Source organism: Cervus elaphus, chromosome 14 (assembly GCF_910594005.1).
Source record: "Cervus elaphus chromosome 14, mCerEla1.1, whole genome shotgun sequence".
Classification (NCBI taxonomy): domain Eukaryota; kingdom Metazoa; phylum Chordata; class Mammalia; order Artiodactyla; family Cervidae; genus Cervus; species Cervus elaphus.
This window is the reverse complement of record NC_057828.1, coordinates 31,941,217-31,967,364: the sequence shown is the minus strand read 5'-3', so window position 1 is coordinate 31,967,364 and position 26,148 is coordinate 31,941,217. Positions and strand designations below refer to the sequence as shown.

Genomic DNA, 26,148 nt, shown 5'->3' with positions numbered 1-26,148 from the left:
TTGAGTTTGATGTAGTCTACTGATTTTTTTTTCTTTTGTTGTTTTTTTGACATCATATCCAAAAAAATCATTGCCAAGGCCAGTGTTAAGGAGCTTTTTTTTTTTTACTACATTTTCACCTACAAAGCATATTGTATTGGGTCTTACGGAAGTCTTTGAAACGTTTTGAGTTAATTTGTGTGAGTAGTATGAGTCAAAAGTCCAGTTCCAGTGTTCTGCATATGTTTCTCTGGTTTTCCCAGCACCATTTGTTGAGGAGCCTGTCTTTTCTGCCTTAGGGTCTTGACTCCCTTGGCAAGTATTGGTTGACTGTGTGCACTGGGATTTAACTCTGGGCTGTCTATTCCATTGCTCTCTGTGTCTGTCTGTTCCAGTACACTACTATTTTTAACATTATGGCTTTGTAATATAGTTTGTAATCGGGATATTTCCAGGTTTGTTCTTTTTTCTCAAAATTGCTTTCGATATTCAGTGTTTTTCATGGTTCCACAAACATTTAGGATTGTTTCTTCTATTTTATGAAGAATGACTTTGGTATTTTGATGCATATTGTGTTGATTCTGTAGATGGTTTTGGTAGTATGTATATTTTACCAGTATTAATTCTTCTGACCCATGAACATGGAATGTCTTTCTGTTTGTATCTTCTTCAGTTTTTTTTAGCAAAGTCTTGTCATTTTTATAGTACATATCTTTATTGTGCATACATAACTTCCTTGGTTAAGTTTATTCCTGGGTAGTTTCTTGCTTTTGATGCTATTGTGGATGGGTTAGTTTTCTTTATTTCTTTTTCAAATATTCATTATTAGTGTAAAGGAAATCAGCTAATTCCTAAATGTTAATTTTGTATCCTACACTTTACCAAAATAGTTGATTAGTTCCAACATTGTTTTGGTTGCCTCTTTGAGATTTATACCTACAAAATCACATCATTGGCAAATATTGACAGTTGTACTTCTTTACAATTTCAGTGCCTTTTTTTTTCTTGCTTAATTGTTCTAGCTAGGAATTTTAGTACTATATATTGAATAAGAGTAATAAGAATGGCCATCCTTTTCTTGTTCTGGATCTTAGAGGAAAATCTTTCAGTTTTTCTCCATTGAGTATATTATCTTGTGAGTTTGTGGTATATGGCCTTTAATGTTTGTTGTATATGGCCTTTTATGTTCCTTCTATACCCAACCTTTTAAGGGTTTTCATCATGAAAGGATGCTGTATTTTTTAAAATACTTTTTTCTGCATCTGTTGAAGTGATCCTGTGATTTTTATCCTTCAATTTATTGATGCAGTGCATTGCATTTATTGTTTTGTGTGTGTTGAGCCATTCTTGCATGCCAGGGAAAAATCTCATTTGATCATGGTGTATAATCCTTTTAATGTGTTCTTGAATTTGCTTTGCTAATATTTTACTGAAAAACTTTACATCTATATTCATCAGAGATATTGGTTAATACAGTTGGCCCTTGAACAACACAGGGGTGTGTGACACAAGCCCTGTGCAGTCAAAAACCTGTGTATAACTTTACAGTTGTTCCTCTGTAACCATGCCTCTGCATCTGCAAATTCAACCAACTGGGGATCATGTAGTACATATTTACTGAAAAAATTCATGTATAAATGGACCTGTGCAGTACAAAGTGGTGTTGCTCAAGGGACAACTGTGGTTTTCTTGTGGTCTCCTTATCTGGTTTTGGTATCAAGGTAATGCTGGCTTTGTAGAATGAGTTTGGAGGTCTTCCCTCCTCAGTATTTTGTAAAAGAGGAGAATTGATGTTAATTCTTCTTAAAATGACTGGCAAAATTCATCAATGAAGCCATCTGGTCCTGAGATTTTCTTTTTGGGAGGTTTCTAATTTATTGATTCAATCTCTTTACTCATTATTGGTCTTTTCAGATTTTCTGGTTTGTCATGATTCAGTCCTGGTCAGTTTTGTTTCTAGAAATCTGTTCACTTCTTCTAGGTTATGTAATTTCTTGGCATACTGTTATTCATGGTAGTCTCTTATAAGCCTCTATATTTCTGTAGCATTCTGTGTGTGTAATGTCTCCCCTTTCATTTCTAATTCTATTTGAATCTTCTCTTCTTTCTTAGTCTGGATGAAAGTTTTGTCACTTTTGTTTGTCTTTTCAAACAACCAGCTTTTAATTTTATTGATCCTTCCTGTAGTTTTTCTTGTCTATTTCGTTCATTTCAGTTCTGAACTTTGTATTTCCTTCCTTCTGCTAACTTTCAGTTCAGTTCAGTTCAGTCGTGTCCAGCTCTTTGTGACCCTGTGGACTGCAGCACGCCAGGCTTTTGTGTCCGTCACCAACTCCCAGAGCTTGCTCAAACTCATGTCCATCAAATCAGTGATACCGTCCAAGGGCTTAACTTATTCTTCTTATTTAATTCCTTAAGATGTAAAGTTAGGTTATTTGAGATATTTCTAGTTTATTAATGTATACATTTTTTGTCATAAACTTTCCTCTCAGAACTGCTTTGCTGCATCCCACAAATTTGATATGTCATATTTCCAATTTCATTAGTTCTAAGATTTTTTTTCTCTTTTGATTTCTTCTTTCACCCATTGGTTGTTCAGAAGTATGTTGTTTAGTTTCCACATGTTTCTGGATCTTCTCACTTTCCTGTTTTTATTAATTTCTATTTTCATACCATTGTGACCAGCAAAGATAATTGGTGTGATTGCAGTCTTCTTACATTTGTAAAGATATGTTTTTTGTCCTGTCATATAATCTGTTCTGGAGAATGTTCTGTCTGCACTTGAGAAGAATGTATATTCTGCTGCTGTTGTAAGGAATGTTCTATATATGCTTGTTAAATCTATTTTTCTAAGATGGTTCATTTCCAACGTTTCCTTGTTGATTTTCTGTTTGTACAATTTATCATTGCTGAGAATGGCATACTGAAGTCCCCTACTATTATTCTGTTGTCTCTTTCTCTCCTAGGGTTTGTTAGTATTTAATATATTTTGGTGCTCTGGTGTTTGGAGCCTGTATATTTACAGTTGTTTTATCTTCTTAATGTGTTGATCCCTTTATCATTATAATGATCTTCTTCGTCTCTTTGTTACCATTTTTGGCTGAAGTATATTTTGTCTGATATAAGTATGGCTACACTCACTTTGTTTTGCTTTCTGAAATATTATCTTCCATCCCTTCACTTTGAGCTTATTTGTGTTGCTAGAGCTGAAATGAGTCTCTTGTAGGCAGCATATAGTTGGAACTTGGCATTTTTTTCCAGTCATCCACTCTGTGCCTTTTGTTTGGTAAATTCAATCCATTTAGGGATTACTACTTACTACTACTATTGATCTTTCACCTTCTGGTTATTTTGTATCTCCATTGGGTTTTTCCTTCTTGTCTACCTTTGTAAGTTGATGATTTACAGTGGTGATTTGCTCATTGTTCCCCTTTTTTATGTCATATCTCTCCTCTAAATTTTTGCTTTGTCTTTACCATGACATTTACATAAAATATCTAATTGATAAACTAGTCCTTTTTCTGCTGATAGCAACCCATCTTCACTCACCTATAGAGGTTTCATCTGTTTATATCTCCTATTATATTTTTGATGTCACAAGTGATCACTTTTTATGCTGTGAATCTGCTACCAAATGGTAGTAGCTATAGTAATTTTTAATGCTCTTTTCCTTTAGCATTTATGCTATGATTAATTGTTTAATACACTATTCTAAAATACAGTTACAACTTTCTAATTCTAACTGTATTTGTTACCTTGATCAGAGTCTTGTGTACTTTCATCTTTTTTGTTTCAGCTTGAAGAGCTCCTTTCAGCATTTCTAGTGGTGGTGAACTCTCAGCTTTTATTTGTCTTGGAAAACCTTTATTTATCTTTCATATCTGAAGAATAACTTTTCCAGATAAAGTATTCTTGACTAGGAGCTTTTATCTTTCAATGCTTTGAGTATGTTATTCTGCTCTCTCCTGGCCTGTAGAGTTTCTGCTGAGAAATCTGCTTATAGCCTAATGGGGATTGTTTTGTAAGATACTTTCTTTTTTTCCCTGACTGCCTTTAAAATTCTTTCTTTAGTATTGACTTTTGACAGTTTTCATTCTAAAATGTATTAGAAAAGATCTTTTTGCATTGGGACAGTAAAGTGTTCTATTAGCTTCATAGAATTGTATGTCCAGTTCTTTCTCCAGGTTTTGGAAATTCTCAACTATTATGTCATCAAATAAACTCTCTGCCCCTGTCTCCCTCTCTTCTCCTTCTGGATCTTATACTTTTTAAATGGAGTCTGATAACTCTTGTCGGGTTTCTTCACTTTAAAAAAAAATTTAGTTCTCACTCTCTTTACACCCAAATCATTTCTCAACTCCTGTCCTCCACATGGCTTATTCTTTCTTCCATCTGATCTGCTCTACTCCCAGTGTTTTCTAATGCAGTATTCCTCTCACTTACTGAGTTCTTCAGCTCCAGAATTCTTGTTTTGTTCTTTTTTGTAATATCAGTCTCTCTCGTAAGAGCTCCTTCTATTCATTCATTTTATTCCTGACTTCACTGAGTTGCCTTTCTGTGTTTTCTTGTAGCTTGTTGAATTTCTTCATAATTATTTTGAATTCTTTATCAGTTATATTGCAATATTCTGTATCTTTGAGACGGTCACCTAGAAAATTGTCATTTTCTTTTTTGAACACTGTATTATGTGGGTTTTTATAGTATTTCATGAAATGTGTCTCTGCCATAACATTGAAGTAGCAAACACCTTTCTTACATAGGTAAGGTTTTACTTTGACCCTTAATTCAGATCGGCAATCAGAAGCCTTTCTTTTGCTTTCCAAAAGGTGGCGCTATAGCACAAATTTTGGGTTTCTCTTCCCAGAGCTGACGCACCACTAAAGTTTGGAGTGTGTGCATGGTAAAAGCTGTTGGTAGAGTCTAGGAAGTGTGTGCTTGGCACCTGGGCCTTTTTGGTGGAAGAACCCAGAGATTTGTGGACAGACAGCAAGAAATGCATTCCTTCATTTCTCTTTGCCTGCCTTCTTTCCTTCCTTACCCTCCCGTCCCCTTCAGAAATCCCGCAGCTGTAGCCCGCATCACAGGCCACTCTGCTCTCACGCATCACTTTCACTTTCTTCCTCCTCTGCTAGAGAGGTCACTGCTGCCAGTACCTTGGATCTGTAGCCTCCCCCAAGGTCCAGTCAACCCACTTTCAGATGTGGGTGCAGTGCAGAAGCACTTTTGTTCAGTTATGGATATCCAATTAATTGTAAATTGAAGTGGAGAGGAAAAAGGAATGACTCACAGGGACATGATACTGATCTCCTCAGTTTTGACTTTTAAACGGTGATATGCATAAACTGTACAAGTATTCTAAAGTGTACTCCCTATAAATGTTTATATTAGTGTACTTTTATGTAACCTCCACCCCAATCAGTATATAGAACATTTCTAGCGTAGCATAAAGTTCCATCATGCTCTCTTCCCAGTTTGTAACCTACAACTCTGAAGTAAACAGTATTCTGAATTTTTCAGCATTAATTTTCCCTTTTCTTGAAGCCATGCAGTATCTACATTCATACAGTATGCATGTTCATACAGTGTATTGTCATTTGTGTCTATTTTATCCAATGTCTGAATTTTTCTGGCTTTTATTAAAAAATAAAACCAATTGGATGGCTTATAAACAACAGAAATTTATTTCTCCGAGGTCTGGAGGCTGGAAGTCCAAGAATAAAGTGCCAGCATGGTCACGTGAGGATTTATAGCCAGTGCCTTCTTGCTGTGTCCTCACCTGATGGAAGTGGCTAGGGATCCCTGGGTTCTTTTTTATAAGGCTCTAATCCCATTCTTGAGGGCTCCACTCTTATAACTATAACTTAAACACCTCCCAAAGCCCCACCTCCTTATTACATCATTTTTTAGTAGTATTTCAACATAGGAATTTTTTGGGGGGACACAGATATTCAGACCATTTCATCCAAGTTGTTGTTGTTGAACATTTGTTTTTTCCAGATATTGACTATTATAAACATGGTTTCTGTGAATGTTGTTATGTATTTCTTTTGATGGTCATATGTACTTATTTCTGTTGGATATCTACCTAGCAGTAGGATTTCTGGGTCCTGGGATAGTGTATTTTCTGCTTTAGAAAATATTGCAAAGAGTTTTTAAAAGTAATTAATTGCATCAATAGTTTCACTAATAATGTATGAGTTTCATTTGCTGTATATTCCCATCAGAACTTGATATTATCAGCTTTTCAAAATTTTAACCATTCTGGTATCTGTATATTGGAGTTTTGCTATTATTTTAAATTTGTATTTTCCTTGAAGGTTGAGTATCTTTTCATATATTTACTGTCTATTTGAATATTCAGTCTTGTGAATGTTCTTGCCCCCTTTTTTTCCATTAGGTCTTTACATGTCTTTTAAATAAGTTTTATTTTACCACTTCACAAACAATATCAGACCCTTATAACAGTCCTTTATGTTGTTGTTTTATAGTTTACCTGTTTCTATGTTGTAAACCTTTCAATATTTTTATTCTTGCTTTATATATTTACTACTCATTTATTTTTAAAATATCTTTTTATTTACCCACATATTTACTCTTTTTGTGTTCTTTATTTTCTCCTAGTGATCCATGTATCCATCCAGAACCTTTTTTCTTTAGTCTGAAAATTTTACTTTGGTGTTTCTTATGATTACATGTGTTGTGACTAAATCACTCAGATTTTGTTTGTCTGAGATGCCTTTATTTTGCCTTCATTTTTGAAGAATATTTGCTGGTTTAGAATTCTAGCTTGGAAAGTGTTTTCTTTAAGTCCTCTACAGATTTCATGGCATTGTTTTCTGATTTCCAGTATATTTGAGAAGTCAGCTGTTAGTCTTGGTTTCTTAAATATACTCCAGCTGTTTTTAAGTATTTCTCCTTAACTTCAATTTCAAGCAGGATGGCTATGATCTACCTAGTACAGTTTCTTTGTATTAATGTAAATCCTGTTTGGGATTCACTGAGCTTCTGAATACTTGATTGATATCTTTCATCAATTTTAGAAAATTGTGTTCATAATCTCTGAATATTTCTTTTGCCCCATTCATAATCTCCTCTCCTTCTAGGACTCCAGTTACATATATCTTAGACTGTGTCCCTTATTCCTTTTATTCTCAGTCTTATTTCTTCCATTCTTAGGTTTTTTTTGTGCTTAATTCTCTACTGACTTGCCTGTAGCTTCATTTGTCTTGTCATCTGCTATATCTGTTCTGATATTAAGTCCATTCAATGAATCTTAATTTCAGATATTGTCTCTTTTAGTTCAGGAATATCCATTTGCTTTATTCTTACAGTTTTCAGTTCTCCATTGAAAGTCCCCATTGTTTGTTTACTTTTTCATTTGTTTTCTTTTATGTATTAATAATAGTTGTTTCAAAGTCCTGACTGCTAATTAAAACACCTGGAGAGAGGAATAGCTGCTGGGTAAACAGCCCTGACAGTGGCTGCATAGTGGATTTGTGTGCCTGTGAAGCCAGCTGGATAGGTTGTCTCTTTTGTTGTTAAAGTCACTAAGGGTAATAATAAAAAGAGTTGTAATGAGAAGGACAGTGGGTAACTATGATAAACAGGAAACGGGCATTTTAGAAGATCTGGGATTTACAGGAAGGACAGAGGTGGCAAAGAGGCACAAGGATACCTCCTGCACCTCCATACCCTGCAATGTGGGGGTGTAGAAGGAAAGAAGCGACTAACGTCCAGTGGATATTTTTATGCCTCCCCATTTTCTACTCTCAACTTAGATGTCTTAAAAAAATGAAAAGATGTTTTTTTAAAATAATAAATACAGAATGTACCAATTTTTAACATGTTTTTGAACCCAAAGAAAAAGAAATGTGTAAAAAATTCTGGATGTGAAAGGTCATGACTGAATGCACAATATGGTATATCTTACACCTGTAATTCAAATTAACAAATATTGACCACCATGCATATGAATATAATGATACTGTTCTCTATACAGATGATGAATATAAATTAGAAAATCTCTGTCTTCTGAAGGTCGCAGTCCCTTGGAGTTTTAAATATATATAAATAAGTAATATATGTATATAAGTAATATGTTACATAAAGCAATGTATGCATAATATTAGTAATCTAAAGCAATCAGTAATGATTTGTGCTAACAAAAAATTATGGTGAGGTAGAAACTTACTATTTGGGATCTTTCCATAAGCTGGCAGAATAACTATTTTAGGACCATTTCTTTTTTTCCACCTCTTTTAATAGTGTCTGGAAATATGCCTCCCTAGATTTAATGCTTCTTTAGTACCCTTTATCTTTCAATTAGAACAACAAGTTAAAAGAATTATCCCTATTTTAGCTAAGTTGATGAGCTAAGTCATCTGTAGGTGCATCTCCATTTTCATACATGAAATTTGGAAGGCCAGCACTTCTACATATTTTGTATTAACTTCTTTAAACCTCTTCATACACCAGTGGAGAAGGAAATGGCAACCCACTCCAGTACTCTTGCCTGGAAAATCCCATGGATGGAGGAGCCTGGTGGGCTATAGTCCATGGGGTCGCAGAGAGTCGGACCGGACTGAGCAGCTTCACTTCACTGCACTTCATACACCAGACTCCGTTTTTCATATATCATCTGACACACATTTTGATGACAGCTTATGCTAGGATGAAAGGGAACTGAATAGTTGACTCACTGGCAGAGTGTACCAACAGTATTTAAAACTGAAGACTGCACATATTAGAAGGTAGATAGTTTCCTACGTATATTATAGTTCTAGTGACGTTATAACTCTAGTGGAGTTTTGTGACTTAATTTTAATCTGTTTACATGCTTTGTCAGTGGGTAGATGCTTTGATCATTTGAATTAAATAAGGATTTCCCTAGAAAGAAATACATTGGCATTAGTTTTTCGATTTTAGAATGTGGGTATATTTCTCATTCTTTCTTCCTTTTTTTTAAAAAATTTTTTTTTTCTTTCTTTTTTTTAAAGAGTCAACGCAGACTGTCCAGGCTCTGCAGTATTCAACTGCTGATGGTCCACTAACAGCAAGCAAAGATTTAGAAATAAAAAGCTTAAAAGAAGAAATTGAAAAACTAAGGAAACAAGTAAGAGGTAAATTCCTATGATTCATTATTAATTCAGTTTAGTAGATATTTTTTAATGTTTTGTTCACACAAAGAACATTTATTGAGTACCTGTTAATGTGTTATGTGATGTGAGCTATATGCCAGTGAGGGAACAGCAAACGAGAATGGCTCTGCTGTCAAGGAGCTCATGTTTTGGTCTTAAAAAAAGATAAAAAATAGTTTTTTGCAGTATATGGGCAAAGGCCAGAAGATAAAAATAAACACAGGTACATGGAGAGTGCACAAAGAGGAGCACCTTACCCAGATTTAAGTGAAAAAACATGACTTTTTGGGAGGACCTATTAGTTTGGAATAATTAGTTGAAATTTGTCTGGCAAAGCATTTAAATGAGTAGTTCATTTTTCAGTGTATTGTTGAAGTTAATTGAAATTAATTATGATAATTGTTGATATGCCTATTATCTCTATTCATCATTTATTCCATTCAATAAATATTTATGTAGTAGGCATTATTTTATGCTCTTGGGATGCAGTCCTAAACAAACCAATAAAAATTCTTACTGGAGTGGAGGGCAAACAGTAACTATGTACTTTTTTAAGTGATATGGTATGTTGGAAGCTGATAAGTGCTTACAAATAGAGGAGAATAAGGAGAATGGGTCAAAAAGTGTAAGATGCTGCCGCTAAGTCGCTTCAGTCGTGTCCCACTCTGTGCAACCCCATATACATAGACAGCAGCCCACCAGGCTCCGCTGTCCCTGGGATTCTCCAGGCAAGAACACTGGAGTGGGTTGCCATTTCCTTCTCCAGTGCATAAAAGTGAAAGTGAAGTTGCTCAGTTGTGTCTGACTCCTAGCGACCCCATGGACTGCAGCCTACCAGGCTCCTCCGTCGGCTCCTCCGTCCATGGTATTTTCCAGGCAAGAGTACTGGTTTTATTTTAAATAGGGTAGTCCACATACGCAAAATATTGAAGAAGGTAAAGGGGATTAACCATACAGTTAAATGGGAAACACATGATCCAAGAAGACAGCTCAACCAGTGCAAAATCCCTACAGTCAAAAATATGCCTTTTAAGTTCAAATTAAACATAAGAAGACAGCATGGCCAGAGCAGAATGAGCAAGCAGGTGGAATGGGTAGAGATGAGGATAGAGAAATAAAGAGGTGAGGAGGACTCATTGCCTGATCAATGGAGTCCTACTGACTGGTCTTTGGCTTGTTCTGTGAGTGAACCTTTTGCAGGATTTAGAGGCATCACATGATCTCAGTTAAGTATAGGGGGAGAGAAAGAGTGGAAGGAAGGAAAAAGGTCCCGTTTTAGCCAGGAAATCCAGACCTCTCTAGAAAAGTGGTTTTAGGCCAAAACAAGTAAAGAAAAGAAGGAATCTGACAGTGTCTTTTATAAAAAGGACTATTTAAAATACAGTATTAAGAGACAAGGAGACTTAAAATTTGAGCATATTTTATGCTGTTCTATTTTTTAAGTAGCTCTTTTCTTAAGAAATATATCTTCATCAAATTTCTGTAGGTTTATCTTTCTAAAAATGAGTAAGATTTGGAATATGATAAATAGAAAAATTTACTTTGATGTCAATACCAAAATGCTATGTAGCACTTAGTATATTTCAGCTTTATGGCACTAAAAAGGCAGTGGAACACAAGACCCCAGATAGTATGGTTACTAATGTATCTTCAAAGAGGTGATATGGATTTGGAAAACTTGTTTACATAGACCTATCTCACTTACGGGCTTCCCTGATGGCTCAGATGGTAAAGAATCTGCCTGCGACTCGGGAGATCTGGGTTCAATCCCTGGGTTGGGAAGATCCCCTGGAGGAGGGCACAGCAACCCACTCCAGTATTCTTACCTGGAGAATCCCCATAGATGAGCCTGGCGGGCTACAGTCCATGGGGTTGCGAAGAGTCAGACACGACTGAGCGACTAAGCACAGCACAGCACATCTCACTAATATCTTCTAGGAGGGCTTTTTGGTTTTGTTTGGGGTTTTTTTTGTTTTTAAGATTCCTTGGGATTTTCTTTGCTGACCATTATGCAGCTGCAAATAAAAACAATTTTCTTTTGCCCTTTCTGATCTGGGTGCTTTTTCTTTTCTTATTTCACTGGCTAGAACTTGTAGCACTTTGTTGTAGAAGAGTGGTGAGAACAGACATCCTGGTTTTCTTTCCTATCTTAGGGGGAAAGCATTAAGTCTTTCACCTTTAAGTTTAATATTAGCTGTAGGATTTTTATAGATACTCTTTATCAAGCTTTTTATATTATAGAAACTATCCTCTATGTCTGCATTTCTAAGGGTTTTATGAATGGATATTGAATTTTGTCAAATATGTTTTTTGCTTTGATTGATACAAGCATGTGTTTTTTCCCTTAGTTAGCCTGTTACTATGGTGAATTAAATTGGTTGATTTTGAAATATTAAATCAACTTTATATTCCTGGGATATATACATCCCTGATCATGGTGTACATTTATTTTTATAAATTAATTCCATTTTCAGTATTGTTAATCTGTATACATGAAAGATACTGGTCATTGTATCTTTTCTCATTTTTTATATTACCTTTGTCTGAGTTTTCAGTTTGCGTTTCCTTTTTTTGTTTTTTTTTAAATGAAATATGATTGATGTGTAACATTATGTTAGTTTCAGGTGCACAACATACAATTCAGTATTTGTATATGTTGTGAAATATTCACCTTAGTAAGTTTAGTTCACTTCCATCACCATACAGTCACAATTTTTTTGTGTGTGTGTGATGAGGACTTACAAGATCTATTCTGTTATTAACTTTGAAATATACAGTATGGTATTATTTACTGTAGACACCAGTGTTTTATATTACATCCCCAGTGTTTATTTATTATATAACTGGAAGTTTGTACCTTTTGATCATCTTCCCTCCTTTAATATACCCTGCACCCCCGTCTCTTAGAACCACCAATATTCTTTATATCCATGAGTTGAGTTTGTTGTTGTTTTAGATTCCAACTATAAGTGAGATTTTACCATATTTGTCTTTCTCTGTCTGATTTATTTCAGTTAGTGTAATGTGCTCAAGGTCCAATTCATGTTGTCACGAATGGCAAAATTTCTTTTACTTTTTATAGCTGAAAAATATTCTGTTATACACACACACACACAATTTTTTTATTAATTCATCCATCGGTGCGCACTTAGTTTGCTTCTGTGTCTTGGCTACTTTAAATAATGCTGCAATGAATATGAGAGTGCACACATCAGTGTTTTTGTTTCATTCTGATAAATGCCCAGAAGTAGTATTGCTGGATCATATGGTAGTTCTGTTTTTAATTTTTTGAAGACTCTCCATACTGTTTACTGTAGTAGCTGCCCTAATTTACATTTCCACCAGTATTGCAAAAGGGTTTCCTTTTTGCCACATCTTTGCCAACACTTTTTATTTCTTATCTTTTAGATGACAACCATTCTGACAGGTGTGAGATAATGTTTCACTGTGGTTTGATTTACATTTCCCTGATAGTTGGTGATGTTGAACACCTTTTCATGTTGGCTATCTGTATGTCTCTTTTTAGAAAAATGTCTCTTTAGCTTCCCTGCCCCTTTTTGGATGGGATTCTTTGTCTCTATTAACTTGTTGACCTTAAAAATAAAAGTCAGTTATTTTTCCAGAAAAAAAAAATAATGGCTTTATTTGGGAATACCAGAGAATGCAATGGGGCAAGCAAGTCATAGCAAAATCCATAGGCAAGTCTAACAAAGTAGAGGAACATTATTTTATAGAGAAAAATGAGAAAATTAAGAAAGATTGTTTTGAGTGAAAATTCATTGGAGAAAAGTGAGGGTTCAGGGTGGTGGTTTCTCATTGGCTGAGTTCCTGGGGTAGTTAACTTTTTGTAGGAGATGCGATGTACTGTCTTTCCTGTTGGGGCCTGTAATTGATGCTTCCTCTCTTGGGGTCTATAATTGACAGTTCTTTCTGTAATTGATGTAGAGAGGTCTGTGTTGTGTTTCCCCGGTCTGGCCTCCCAACTCCATTTTAGTGAGGCTTTTATTAATTTTCACACCCTGTCAGATATTTGATTTACAAACATTTTCTCCCATCCCATATGTTGCTTTTTAATTTAGTTTATGGTTTCCTTTGCTGTGCAGAAGCTTTCTAGTTTGAGGTAGTCCCATTTATTGATTTTTGCTTTTGGCTGTGGTGTCAGCATAATTGCTCTATAGCTGGCCTCATAAAATGAGTTTGAGAGTACTCCCTCTTTTATTTTTTGGAAGAGTTTAAGAAGAATTGACATTGATTCTTATTAAAGTGTCTGGTAGAACTCACCAGTAAAGTCATCAAGTCCTAGATTTTTCTTTGTTGGGAAGATTTTGATTACTAATTCAGTATTCTTACTCTAGTTGCTTAAACTGTAAAGTTAGGTGTCTTGAGTTTTGTTTTGTTTTGCTGTGTTTAATGCTATGAACTTCCTTCTTAGAATTGCTGTTGCTGCATTCCATAAGTTTGGATATATTCTTTACATATTCACTTGTTTCCAGATTTTTTTGAAATTCCTTTTTTAATTTCTTTTTGACCCACTGGTTACTCAGGAATGTGTTAATTTCCACATTTTTGTGAATTTTTCCAGTTTTTCTCTTTACTAATTTCTATTGTCATATAACTTTGTGGTTGGAAAAAGTCCTTGGTATGATTTCAGTCTTTCTAAATTTGTTAAGACTTGTTTTGTAACCTAACTTGATGTACCCTGAAGAAATGTTCCATATGTTTGAGAAGACTGTATATAGTGCTGCTCTTGGTTGGAATTTTTTGATTAGGTCCTAGTGGTTTGAAATATAAGCCATGTCCAATGTTTCCTCATTGATTTTCTGTCTAGGTAGTGTATCCATTGTTGAAAGTAGAGTATTGAAGTCCCCTACTATTATTATAATGTTGTCTATTTCTCCATTCAGATCTGTTGTATTTGCTTAATATATTTAGGCACTACAATACTGGGGTCATAAAAATTTATAATTATTGTATCCTGTTGATGAGTTGATCCCTTTATTATTATATAATAACCTTTTTCATTTCTTGTTACTATTTTTGACTTATCCTCCATTTTGTCTGATAAAAGTGTGGCTGCTTTTGTTCTCTTTGGCTTCTGTTTGCATGGAATACCTTTTTCCATTCCTTCATTTTGAGCCTATGTGTGTCTCATAGGCAGCAACTAGTTGGGTATTGGTTTTTTATCTGTTCAGTCACTTGAGGTCTTTCTCGGAGAATGTAATCCATTTGTATTTAAAGTAATTATTGAATAGGTATGGATTTACTAATGTCATCTTATTGTTTTCTGACAGTTTTATAATTCCTTTGTTCCTTGCTTCCTCTCTTATTGACTTCATTTGTTAATGTTGTTGCTCAGTTGTGTCCAACTCTTTGTGACCTCATGGACTACAGCATGCCAGTCTTCCCTGTCCTTCACCATCTCCCAGAGTATGCTCAAGCTCATGTCAATGCATTGAGTCAGTGATGCCATCCAGCCATCTCATGTTCTGTCATCCCCTTCTCCTGCCATCAGTCTTTCCCGGCTTCAGGGTCTTTTCCAGTGAGTCAGATGGCCAAAGTATTGGCGCTTCAGCTTCAGCATCAGTCCTTGCAATGAACATTCAGGGTTGATTTCCTTTAGAATTGATTGGTTTATTCTCCTTGCTGTCCAAGGGACTCTCAAGAGTCTTATCCAGCACCACAGTTCAAAAGCATCAATTCTTTGGCACTCAGTGAATGGATGATTTTTCCGTAGTGGTGCTTTGATTTCCTTCTCTTTCTCTTTGATGTATCTCCTGAAAATTTTTGCTTTGTGTTTTCTATAAGGCATGCATAAAATATCATATTACAGTCTATTTTATGTTGATGACAGCTATTTAGTCGCTTGGTTTATTATATAATTGTTTTAATTATTTCCTCTTCAGCTATTTTAGAAGCACATCAGACAGGGTTATAATGTTTTCTTAAACCATGAAGTATAATTAAGAAAACTTAAGATGAGAAAAAAATTCTATTGTATTTACCCATATTTTTACATGATGTTCTTCTTTCTTCCTGATATTAATTCCTTGTTTTGTTGTTTGCTTTCTATTTAGAGACTTTCCTTTAACTATTTATTAAAGGAAGGTCTGCTACCAACAAATTCTCTTTATTTTTCTTCATCAGAGAATGTCCTCATTTTCCCTTTATTCCTAAAAAATATTTTTGCTGGACTTAGTCTATATTGCAAGTTTTCCGGTTTTTTTGTTTGTTTGTTTAGGCTTCTGAAAAATACCACACTGCTTCCTTTAGGTTTCATGTTTTCTGAGGAGACATTCACTATCATTCTGAGTATTTTTTTCTCTTTACACAAGATGTTTTTTTTCTTGACTGCTTGCAAAGTTTTTCTTTTTCTTTAGTTTTCTTGGTTTAATGATGTGCTTTGGCATGAATTTCTTTGGGTTTATTCTATTTGGTGTTTGTTCATCTTCTTGAATCTTTAGGTTTATTGATCTTGCCACATTTCAGAATTTTTTGACTAGTTTTCTAAGTATTTTTACAGACCTGCCTACTTTCTCGTCTTCTGAGACACTGATGACACAAGTGTAAGATCTTTTGTTATTCATCCCACAACTCCCAGAGGTTCTGTTCATTTTTGTTTTCATTTTGTTTTTTTTCCTGTTCTTCAGATTGGCCAATTTCTGTTGTTTTATCTTCAAGTTCACTGATCCCTTTGACCCCTCCTCTGTGCTGCAGAATCCACTTATCAAGATTTTTATTTTATTAATTTCTAAAATTTCCATTTTGTTCTTTACACTTCCATTTCTTTGCTGAGATTTTTTGTCTTTGCTCTGGTCTTCTATTTATTCTTTTGTTTCAAATATGTGTATAATTGCTTATTGAAGCATTTTTTTCATAGATGTGTTAATATCTTGTCAGATTATTCTAACATCTCTGTTAAATATTTTGGTGTCAGCATCCATTGATTTTCTTTTCTTATTCAAGTTGAGATTTTTCTAGTTCTTGGTAGGATGAGTGGTTTTGATTAATGACACTGGATCTTATTCAACCTTCCACTTTAGCTGGCTTTTCTGGACACCACTCCAGCAATGGAGAGGAGATTGCCATCTCCTTATTGCCAGGTGGAGGTAGAATCCAGTTTCCCCACTTGACCTCCTTTGACACCCAATGAAGGGCTCCTTATTATTCCTGGAAGGGAATGGAAGTTCCAGCCCACTGCCTAATACTATGGTAGGGATGGCCTTATTACTGCTGGGCAATGGTGAAAATTCTTTTCTGATGGAACCCCAATAGGGAGACAGGGGAGATCCTCATTACTGCTGGGTGGGGGGTGGATGTCTTGGTTCCCCCCTGTAGTTTCCACTGACACTTGTGTGGAAAGAGGCTTGTTACCAGCCAAGGGGGTTGAAAATCCTGCTCCCCCTTCTCTAATTACCCTTGTGGTGTGTTTGGGCACACACCCAATTAGAAATTGGATTGGAAATATAGCTCCTCACTTGTCTTTTGCTAACATAGGTGGGCATGGAGCCACAGTGTTTTCTGTTGTGTTTAACTTGAGCAGTGGTTATTTTCTAAAACTTTTCCGTCTTGCTATTTTGCCCCTTACTTGGTTCTTTGGCTATAAAGAGTAACCTTTGTTGGGGCCTTTATTCTCTGTTTCTGTTAGAATTTCTGGGTTGCTGGTTTCTTCAGCTCTGAGTCTATGAAATAAGAACCAAAAAGAAAAGCCAGAGAACTTAGCACTGTGTACTTTCAGCATCCTGACACACTGTGAAACTTCACCACCACCAATTTTTTAAAATGTGCATATTGCTTTACTTCCCTCACCTCACTACTAGACTGTAAGCTCCTTGACAACAGCGACTTTGAGTATTGTATTCTTTGATATATTGAAGTGACTGTAATAGTGCTTGGCACGTAAAAATCCCTAAATCAATATTTGTTGATGACCGAGTAAATAAGTGACTAAATGAAATCTCATTCTTGGAAATTTCTGACCACCTCCTAATGTGTGTTCCTGCATTGTATCTGTATAGGCAATTCCCAACATGCTTACATCCCTTGCATACAAATAAATGGTCCCTGAAATTACCCAGTTGGGAAAATTAATGGCCGTTAAATTATTGGTTGAATAATGTCCTTCCTTTACTTTATTCCTACCTTCTATGTTCAGTGCTTATAGGACTATTCTCATTATTTTGGAATATAATCAGTGAAAAAAGCTATATCCCTCTTAGTATTCTTCCTTTCCAAGCACTTTTTCTTGATCATGTGTTAGTCTCAGTGACACTCTCAATTTTATTCCATCTCTGAAATATCATTCGTTTTTTTAAACCTTTTTTTTATTATGGTAAGAAAATGCATAACATAAAAATGGCCATCTTAACCATTTTTAAATGTACAGTTCAGTAACATTAAGCACATTCACAGTGCTGTGCAACCATCGATATCATCCATCTCCAAACCTTCCATTATCTCAAACTGAAACACTTTATCCAGTAAACAGTAACTCCTGTTCCTCCCACCCACTAACACCTGGCATCCACCATTCTACTTCCTGTTCCTTTGAATTTGACTACTCTGGGAACCTCATATAAATGGAATCATCACATATTTGTCCTTTTGTGACTGACTTATTTCACTTAGTATTGTATAGTCAAGATTTATCCATGTTATAGCTTGTGTCATAATTTCCTCCCTTAATATGATATTCCACAGTATGTATATACCACATTTTGTTTATCCATCTATTTATTGATGGACCCTTGGGCTGCTTCCACATTTTGTTTATTGTGAATTATACTGCTGTGAAGATGAGTGTACAAATATCTGTACAAAGTCTTCTTTTGGATGTATAATAAGAAAAGAAGTGGAATTCCTGAATTATATGATAATTCTGTGTTTAATTTTTTAGGAATTGCCATACAGTGACTATACCACTTACATTCTTGCCAGCAACATTTATTCTTTCTTAATACAGTCCATAGACATACATGTTGAGCTGCTTCTGTGTACCAAGAATTACAGTAGATACTAGAGGCATACTGGTAAAATTGAGGTTAGATCTCTCATTCATAATTGTATCCAAGCTGTCTTAAATAGTTTGTTGATCTAAAGAGCAAGAGATAAAACAAGGGCGCCCCTGAGGACCTGCCTGATGAATAGTCCCTGAGGCTTTACTCCTGGCTTGAAAGGAAAAAAAGTGTCCAGGTCACTTTCAATCTCTTTTGCCTATGCATACCTCATAAGCAAGATCTTTATTACCCAACACTAATGTTTTTCTCTTTTTTTCCCCTATGGCAGTGTTATCCAATATGTTGAAACTCCTAAAAAAATTTAATACACTTACAATTATTTGCGATTTATTTTTTTTATATTTGCTTTCCTCATTGCACTCCAAACTCTTAAGTAGGACAATTTCCTGATACCATATAACAGACACACAATATATATTGACCATATACAGACAAAAATAAAAATTCATATTTTCATTTCATATTTTATATGAAAAATAAGGTTTGTTTTCCAAATAAAACATCTATCATAACCTATAATATGCTTTATATCCCCGTTCTTTTTATTGCCTCAAAGTTGGTGGTTTGTGCCTCCCCTCAGCCCTGGCCCCTGTACTGCTGTCCGTGTCTCTCCAACTCTAAAACACCCTTGCCCTTTCTCTGTCTCCCTCTATCCATTTTCTCCTTCTTTCTCTCTATGTCACTCTCTCTCGCACACACACACACACACACACACACACACACACACACACACACACACACACACACACACACACACACACACACACACACACACACACACACAAATACATTTACATGCTGTCCTATAGTAAGTTCAGGAGAAGATTAGTTAATGGAGGGGAAGGTAATAATGGGACTCTTTTCCTTCATCGTGGGTTAGAAGTAAAATCTCTTCACATCAGAAGAGTTGCCAGTTATATGAGAAATACGACCACAATGGAAAAGCTATGACACTGCTCTTATGTCTCAGAAGGAGGTGCTCTGCTCTGCCCACCTTCGTGACTCGCTTCAGCCGCTCTGCAGTCTGTCCGCCATCCTCCGTGAGCGCCATTTTGTGTGTGCCAAGTTGCTCAGTCGTGCCCGACTCTGCGACCCCATTGTACAGTAGTCCGCCAGCACCTTAGTCATGCCTTTTTCTTAATTCCTCCGTTATCCATATAACCTGCCCCACAATTTGTATTTGATTTTCTGCTTTTTAAAGAGTGTTACTCTTGTCTTCCTATCTCCTTCAAGACAGAGACCATGTTTTATATCAATATATACTACACGGTGCAAAGACAATTACTGTGTATTTCACCCTCATTTAATCCTTGAGTTTCAGAATTCTACTCGCAGGAGTGAGTTAAGACCCTTTCAGTTGTTATGAGCTAATTTCACTCCCCTAGTATTGCTTTTCTGTTTATTCACTGAAACTGATTTTAAATAATTTCATCTAATTGTTTTGACTAAATCAAGTTGACATATATTTAATAGATATTTTCGTTAGTCTTTAAGGATTTCTTTCATAATTTTAATTGAATTAACTCCTTGTTGTAGTGAAAGTGAAGGTCCTTCTGCCTGAGCCATTTTACAATAGTTGGCCAAAGTTCAGTATATTCTGGGCTTTCCTTGATTTTTTTTTTCCCTTTGGGTCGATATACTGTGTATTCCAAATTACAGGTGCTATACTTCTCTCCATATTAGAGGATTTTATAAATAATTGGGTAGGTTTGTCTTCTCCAACTTCTTTATCCAGTACATTTCCTCATGTACTTCTTCTCATAATTTACCTGATGTTGTTTAAATGAATATTTTTAATTCTTTAGGCATTTCTGAAGTGTCTGAAATATGAATCATGAAAATCTGACGTGTATTTTGTATATCTCCTTAACAACTTCATTGTAAAACTTCTAACATGAAATGGCTGCAGTTTCATCCATCTCATTAGAACTGATTCAAATGAATTCTTTTTAATGGCTGAGTAATATTCCATTTTGTGTATATGTACCATGGCTTCCTTATCCATTTGTCTGCTGATGGACATCTAGGTTGCTTCCATGTCCTGGCAATTACAAACAGTGCTGCGATGAACATTGGGGTACACATGTCTCAGATCTGGTTTCCTCGGTGTGTATGCCCAGGAGTGGGATTGCTGGCTCATATGGCAGTTCTATTTCCAGTTTTTTAAGGAATCTCCACACTGTTCTGCATAGTGGCTAGGCAAGGGTGGGATGTTCTGAGAGAATAGCATTGAAACAAGTATACTATCAAGGGTGAAACAGACCACCAGCCCAGGTTGGATGCATGAGACAAGTGCTCAGGGCTGGTGCACTGGGAAGACCCAGAGGGATGGGATGGGGAGGGAGGTGGGAGCGGGGATCAGGATGGGGAACACATGTAAATCCATGGCTGGTTCATGTCAATGTATGGCAAAAACCACTACAATATTGTAAAGTAATTAGCCTCCAACTAATAAAAATAAATTGAAAAAAAATGGCTGGGATAAAACTTAAATTTAACCTGTATTGAATAAAACAATAAAAATATTCTTACAGAGTATTGAAATGGTCACATTTAATACACTTTGCTGTAAAGATTATATGATACAGCCATTTTATGAAATACTGATTTTTTTTGTTTCTAACGAAGAGCAGTTTTGATAAGTGAATGACTCAATAATTTGCAAAAAATTTTAGCATGCTAGGGAAGAGCTTTTCAAGGTAGAAGAAAGAAGTGAGCATTCTCAGAAGGCATTACTAAATGTACCATACTTCTACTCTAGATTGATATAGCTTACCCATAAAATTTGATTAAAATGATCCCCAAAATGACAGAAATCAGCTGACACATACTAAATTTTGTTTTTTCTTTCTTTTTTTTTGCATACTAAATTTTGACTCCAAGTTATTAGAAATAACTAAATTGATACCTAGTTTAGAAATTGTTAAAATTCTAAAAATGCTGAAAAAATAACAAAAAAAAGATATTTGAAAGAAATTAGTATAAACAAAAAAATTCCCACATGAACTGCTGAAATTTTAAAAAATGATAAAATGTAATTTTCTGAATATAAATCTGTGATCTTTAAGATTAAACATCCATTGATATTTTCTGTTGTTCTTCAAAGAAAACATTTCTTAGTACATACTATTAAGACAAAATGAAAACTAATTAAATATAACTTTGCAGATATTTTCAAAATTGCTAAAAACTATGCTATCTATAAATGTATTTAGACTTCATAATACCTAATATAGATAAGCTTTTATAAATCTAAGGAATCTAGAACCAGGACTTTATATGCAAACGAAATGCTCTTCAACAGGATTAATGTATTATAAACACTTCTTCATTTATTGAAAACATCACACTCAACAATGTGCAATGCTTTGTGCATTTGTTCCCAACCTTTAATTTGCAAATGAGCCACCTGGGGATCTTGTTAAATATAGATTCTGATTCATTAGGTTTGATGTGGGGCCTGAGATTCTGCATTTCTAACAGGCTCCCAGAGGATGCTAATGCTACTTGTATGGAGTTGACACTCAAAGTAACAAGGTTGTAAAGAATAGAAAATATCTAGAACAAAATTAACAATGTGCTTAGATTTCTGTTTTCACTGGCTTTAATTATTTGATTTGCTAATTTACTTTTAATGCCAGGGATATTTTATATCAACTTATTAAATTTTACATATGCATATGTTAACATTAATAATTTTTTAATAACTCTTTTGACCTGATAATGGTTAAATATTTTTTATTGCATTACCTTTTTAATTGGAGAGTTGATGTAAGATTGGTGGGCTGTAGTTGACTGTGATCCTCATTTAGCAATGTCACTTTAGGCAAGTTACTCAACTCCCTGAGCCTATTTCAAATATTTACTTGTAGAAATCAGAGCTATTCTCTCACCGCTAGTGAAACCAAGCAGGGTGATTTGGAGCTTTAGAAGCAAAACCATCATACAGTAATTTGAGGATTATCAATGAAGAATGCTAACTAATAGTAGAGGAAAACGTACCTGTTTTGTTTGGTTGATTGTGTTCTTTTTTACTAGTTTTAAGTTTTTAATTGGTTCTGAAGTTACTGTTTTTTGAAAGTATGGCCTTTTTTCTAATAAATATGTAAGATATTTTTGCACATAAATTTTGTGCAAAATCTTTGCACATGAAATTTACTCTTCACACTGGCATTGCCTAGTCACCATTTTTACAGTGAACTGATAAGCATTTAGTTGTCATGAGTCCGTGACTTGTGGTGTCAGTAAGCTAAATACCAATTTCAAGATACTTACTTTACTTGGTTTAAAGCAACTCAGTGATTGTTTTTGAAGATTTATTATAAATGGCTGGTGTTGAGTGTCTTTATGCAAATAGTAAATGAAACACTGTCTCCTATTTTTAGAATCAAGTCACTTGGAACAGCAACTTGAAGAAGCTAATTCTGTGAGGCGAGAATTAGATGATGCTTTTAGACAAATCAAGGCTTATGAAAAACAAATCAAGACATTACAACAAGAAAGGGAAGAATTAAATAAGGTAAAAATACATAGATTGGTTAAAGTCTTTTCTGAATTCTTAATCTTGTTTACTTTGTATACTGAAAGCATTTATAATGAATTACAATAATTATACTATATTTTATCTGTAAAATGTTGGTTTAAAAATTTAAGAAATATTTTGGTGTATGACATTTTATGAATGGCAATTACACAGAAACCTTTATATTCCTGAGGCTTCAAAGTGCAGAATCTTTGGTCTTTTGGAGAGTTAATAATCAAAGGACTTGATTAAAAGTAAATGTTACTGAAAAAGAAATATCATGAAGAAATGAGAGAATGGTAAAAATCTGTTTAGTGTCTATGGAAAAGTGAAAAATACAGGCATATTTTCACTGTGACTTGCTAATATGAACATTACTAAAAGATTATGATAGAAGATTGCTTTAATTCTTTAATCATTTTTTTAGATGTCAGTTTATCTTTCAAAGCATGGATGAATAAGCTAAAGTTATTTTCGTTAAGAACTTTGTGAACATATAAATATTACTATAAACATCTACAAAATTTATTAATAGCTAGGACACTGTAGCACAGTCCCATAGAGTATGTAATATTTGAACACTAGAGAAAAATACTTCAATGACACACTGTGTGTATTTTGCCTTTCATTAACAAATTTTAAGATGTTGAAACTAATACTAGCCGACACAGAAAAGAAATGAGTGGTTTATGACATAGTGTAAATTGTATTCAGTGATGTTGTATATAATTCATAGATAATATAGATGAAGTACTTCAGGGGAAGATATAAGTCTTGCTGCCCATAAAGAAATGGAGATAATTAAAAATAAAAAAAATAACCTTTTGCTGTTGAAGCTAGTCAAAAAGATTAACAGAGAAAGCTATGAAGGTCAAAGTGAATTACATTAATATATTTTTATGTTTTTCTTGATTCATTTTCAAACAGTGTTTGGTACAGATTCATTTATATTCATGGTAATTTAATAATATTTGTAATTTATAGCAGAGGTCCTATTTGTTTTAGTAATATTATTTTATTAGTGGTTATTATTATGTATTTAAAGGTAGGATTACTCAGCCAAACTTAGTTAACATAATAAAGATGAGCATCTGATATCTAGATTTATGGTTACTTTGCCAATTTTTAGTAAGTTTTGATATTAAAACTCCTTTAGTATATTCTGAGAAGAGGATAGTGCTAAAATGAAATACATATCAATAAAGAATTTTAAATGATTTGTCTGATACCCTACAGACAGCAGATATTCTTTTTAAGATTTTTTTCATTTGAGGCATATACAAAATAAATGTAACATTATATGTATAAATATACATATATATAAAGTTACAATGTTATATAACATTATATAAGTTTTGAGATAAATAATGGATGAATCTAACATCTAACTTAAGAAATAGACCATTACCTGTTTTATGGCATAGCCTTGGGTAGTCATTTCCTTCCCTTTCTCCCTACTTCCCTGACAATGTTTTGAATTTTATGTTAATCATTCCTTTAGTTAAAAAAATTTTATTACATATTAGTGTATCTCAAAACTGTATATTAGTGTTGCTTGTTTTTAAGCTTGTAAAATAGTATATGCAGTCTTTCACAATTTGCTTTTTTTTTCACTCAGCTTTGTTTCTAAGATTCATCAATATAACTGTTGATCATTCACTTAGTTGCTATAAAATACACCATTATTTCAAAACCCACAATTACTTATCTAATTTTTTGTTTGCAGACATTTAGTTTGCTGATAATTGATAAATACTATAAATGATGCTGCTGTGAACATTCTTGAATATATATCCAGATACACACGCAGACACACACACAAACCCAAAGAGAATAACTGGGTCATAAGCAATGCAGATATTCCATTTTTTATGATAATGTCAAATCATTTTCCACTGGCTGTACCAATTTATACACCCACCAGTAGTGTATAGGAATTTTTATATTCAACTTTATATTATTAGAAATGTTATTTTTGAAAAACCTAATCTAAATTGACATTTTAGGCCTAAAATGATGTTTTAGTATGGCCTTAATTTGCATTCTTTAATTACTAACGAGTTCAAGTAGCTCCACACATGTCCTTTTATCATTTATGTATCTTATTTTGTGAAATAACCTCTTAATATCCTTCATACATTTTTCTGTTGGGTTGTTTGTCTTTTCCTTATTGGTCTGTAAGAGTTCTTGAAATTCTCTGGCATGCTAATCTTTTGTCGATTATATACGTTACTGATGTCTCCCAGTTAGTGGCTTGTCTTTTCATTTTCTTTATAGGATCCTTTGAATAGCAAAAAGTTTTTAGTCTTAAAGTAGTCAAATTCATCAATCTTTATTTTTATGATTATTGCATTTGCTGGCTTATATAAGAAGTCTGAGGTAAAAAAACATTTCTCCTTAATTTTTATCTTGACCTTTTATAAGTTTGGTCTTCATATTTAAGTTTTTAGTGCATCAGAAATTTATTTTTGTGTATCATATGAGTTAAGGATCCAATTTCACTTTTTCCCATATAGCTAGCCAGCTGTTCATTTATTCAATAGGCCGTCCTTCCCTCAGTGATGTGCAGTATCACCTCTCTCATATATTAAATTTCCATTTATTCAACTCTCTAGTCCTTGAAGACTGTGATGGGATTTTGTTTAAAATTGCATTAAACCTATATAGAGCAATTTCAAGAGAACTGACATCATTATAATATTGAGTCTTTAAGTTCTTATCCATTATTTATTAATATCACTCTAAATGCTCACAGGATTTCAAGAGCAAGGCAAGATTATTATCGTTTGCATTCAGAAAGAAAACTCAAGGAGAAGGAGTCCCAAAAAACTGAATGAGGGTGTTTATACAGAGGAGAGAGGCAGATGCTTCCTGCTTCCCCTCTATCTCTACCCACCTTTCTGAGGGTCTCCTTGGAAACCTAAAGAGAAGAGTCTAGGACTCTTTGAAATATAAATGAGTCACTCCAGTGAAAAGATAAGTCCAACTCTCCATTTCTAAAAAGAGGGTGTCTCCTTGGTCCTAGCTCTTATCTCTCTCTCAGCCCCTCCTTGAAATGTAAACACATAAGTCGAGGAGTTAAACCTCTTTGCAGTTTTCTCACTGTCTAAATTAGTCATAAAGACTTGCTCATGTCCTAAGTTTCAATAAAATCTGCTTAGAAAGGCCTAACCATACAAAAACATAAAATTATTTTATCTACAAACATTGTATATCTGTGTATCTTTAAGGTATTTTTAAATGTTTCTCCATAAAATTCTATGCAGGTCTTGTTTGCCTCTCCTTAAATTTATTATCCTAAGTTTTCATATATTAAATTGTGAAAAGAAAGTGTTAGTTGCTCTGTCATGTCCAACTGTTTGCGACACCATGGACTGTACTCCGTCAAGCTCCTCTGTCCATGGGATTTTCCAGGCAAGAATGCTGGATTGGGTTGCCATGCCCTTCTCCAGGAATCTTCCTGATGCAGGGATCAAACTTAGGTCTCCTGCATTAC

At 34.4% G+C, this 26,148-nt stretch overlaps 1 protein-coding gene across 9 annotated transcripts in view; it reads left to right on the top strand.

Annotated features, from left to right (window-relative positions):
• Positions 1-26,148, top strand: part of CDC42BPA (CDC42 binding protein kinase alpha) — a 296,309-nt gene that overhangs the window by 168,599 nt on the left and 101,562 nt on the right. For all 9 annotated transcript variants that reach the window (XM_043923191.1, XM_043923188.1, XM_043923189.1 and 6 more), the window contains exons 11-12: positions 8,976-9,098; positions 22,516-22,649. In XM_043923191.1, the coding sequence (XP_043779126.1) occupies positions 8,976-9,098; positions 22,516-22,649 (257 nt within the window). The remainder of the gene's footprint in view (positions 1-8,975; positions 9,099-22,515; positions 22,650-26,148) is intronic.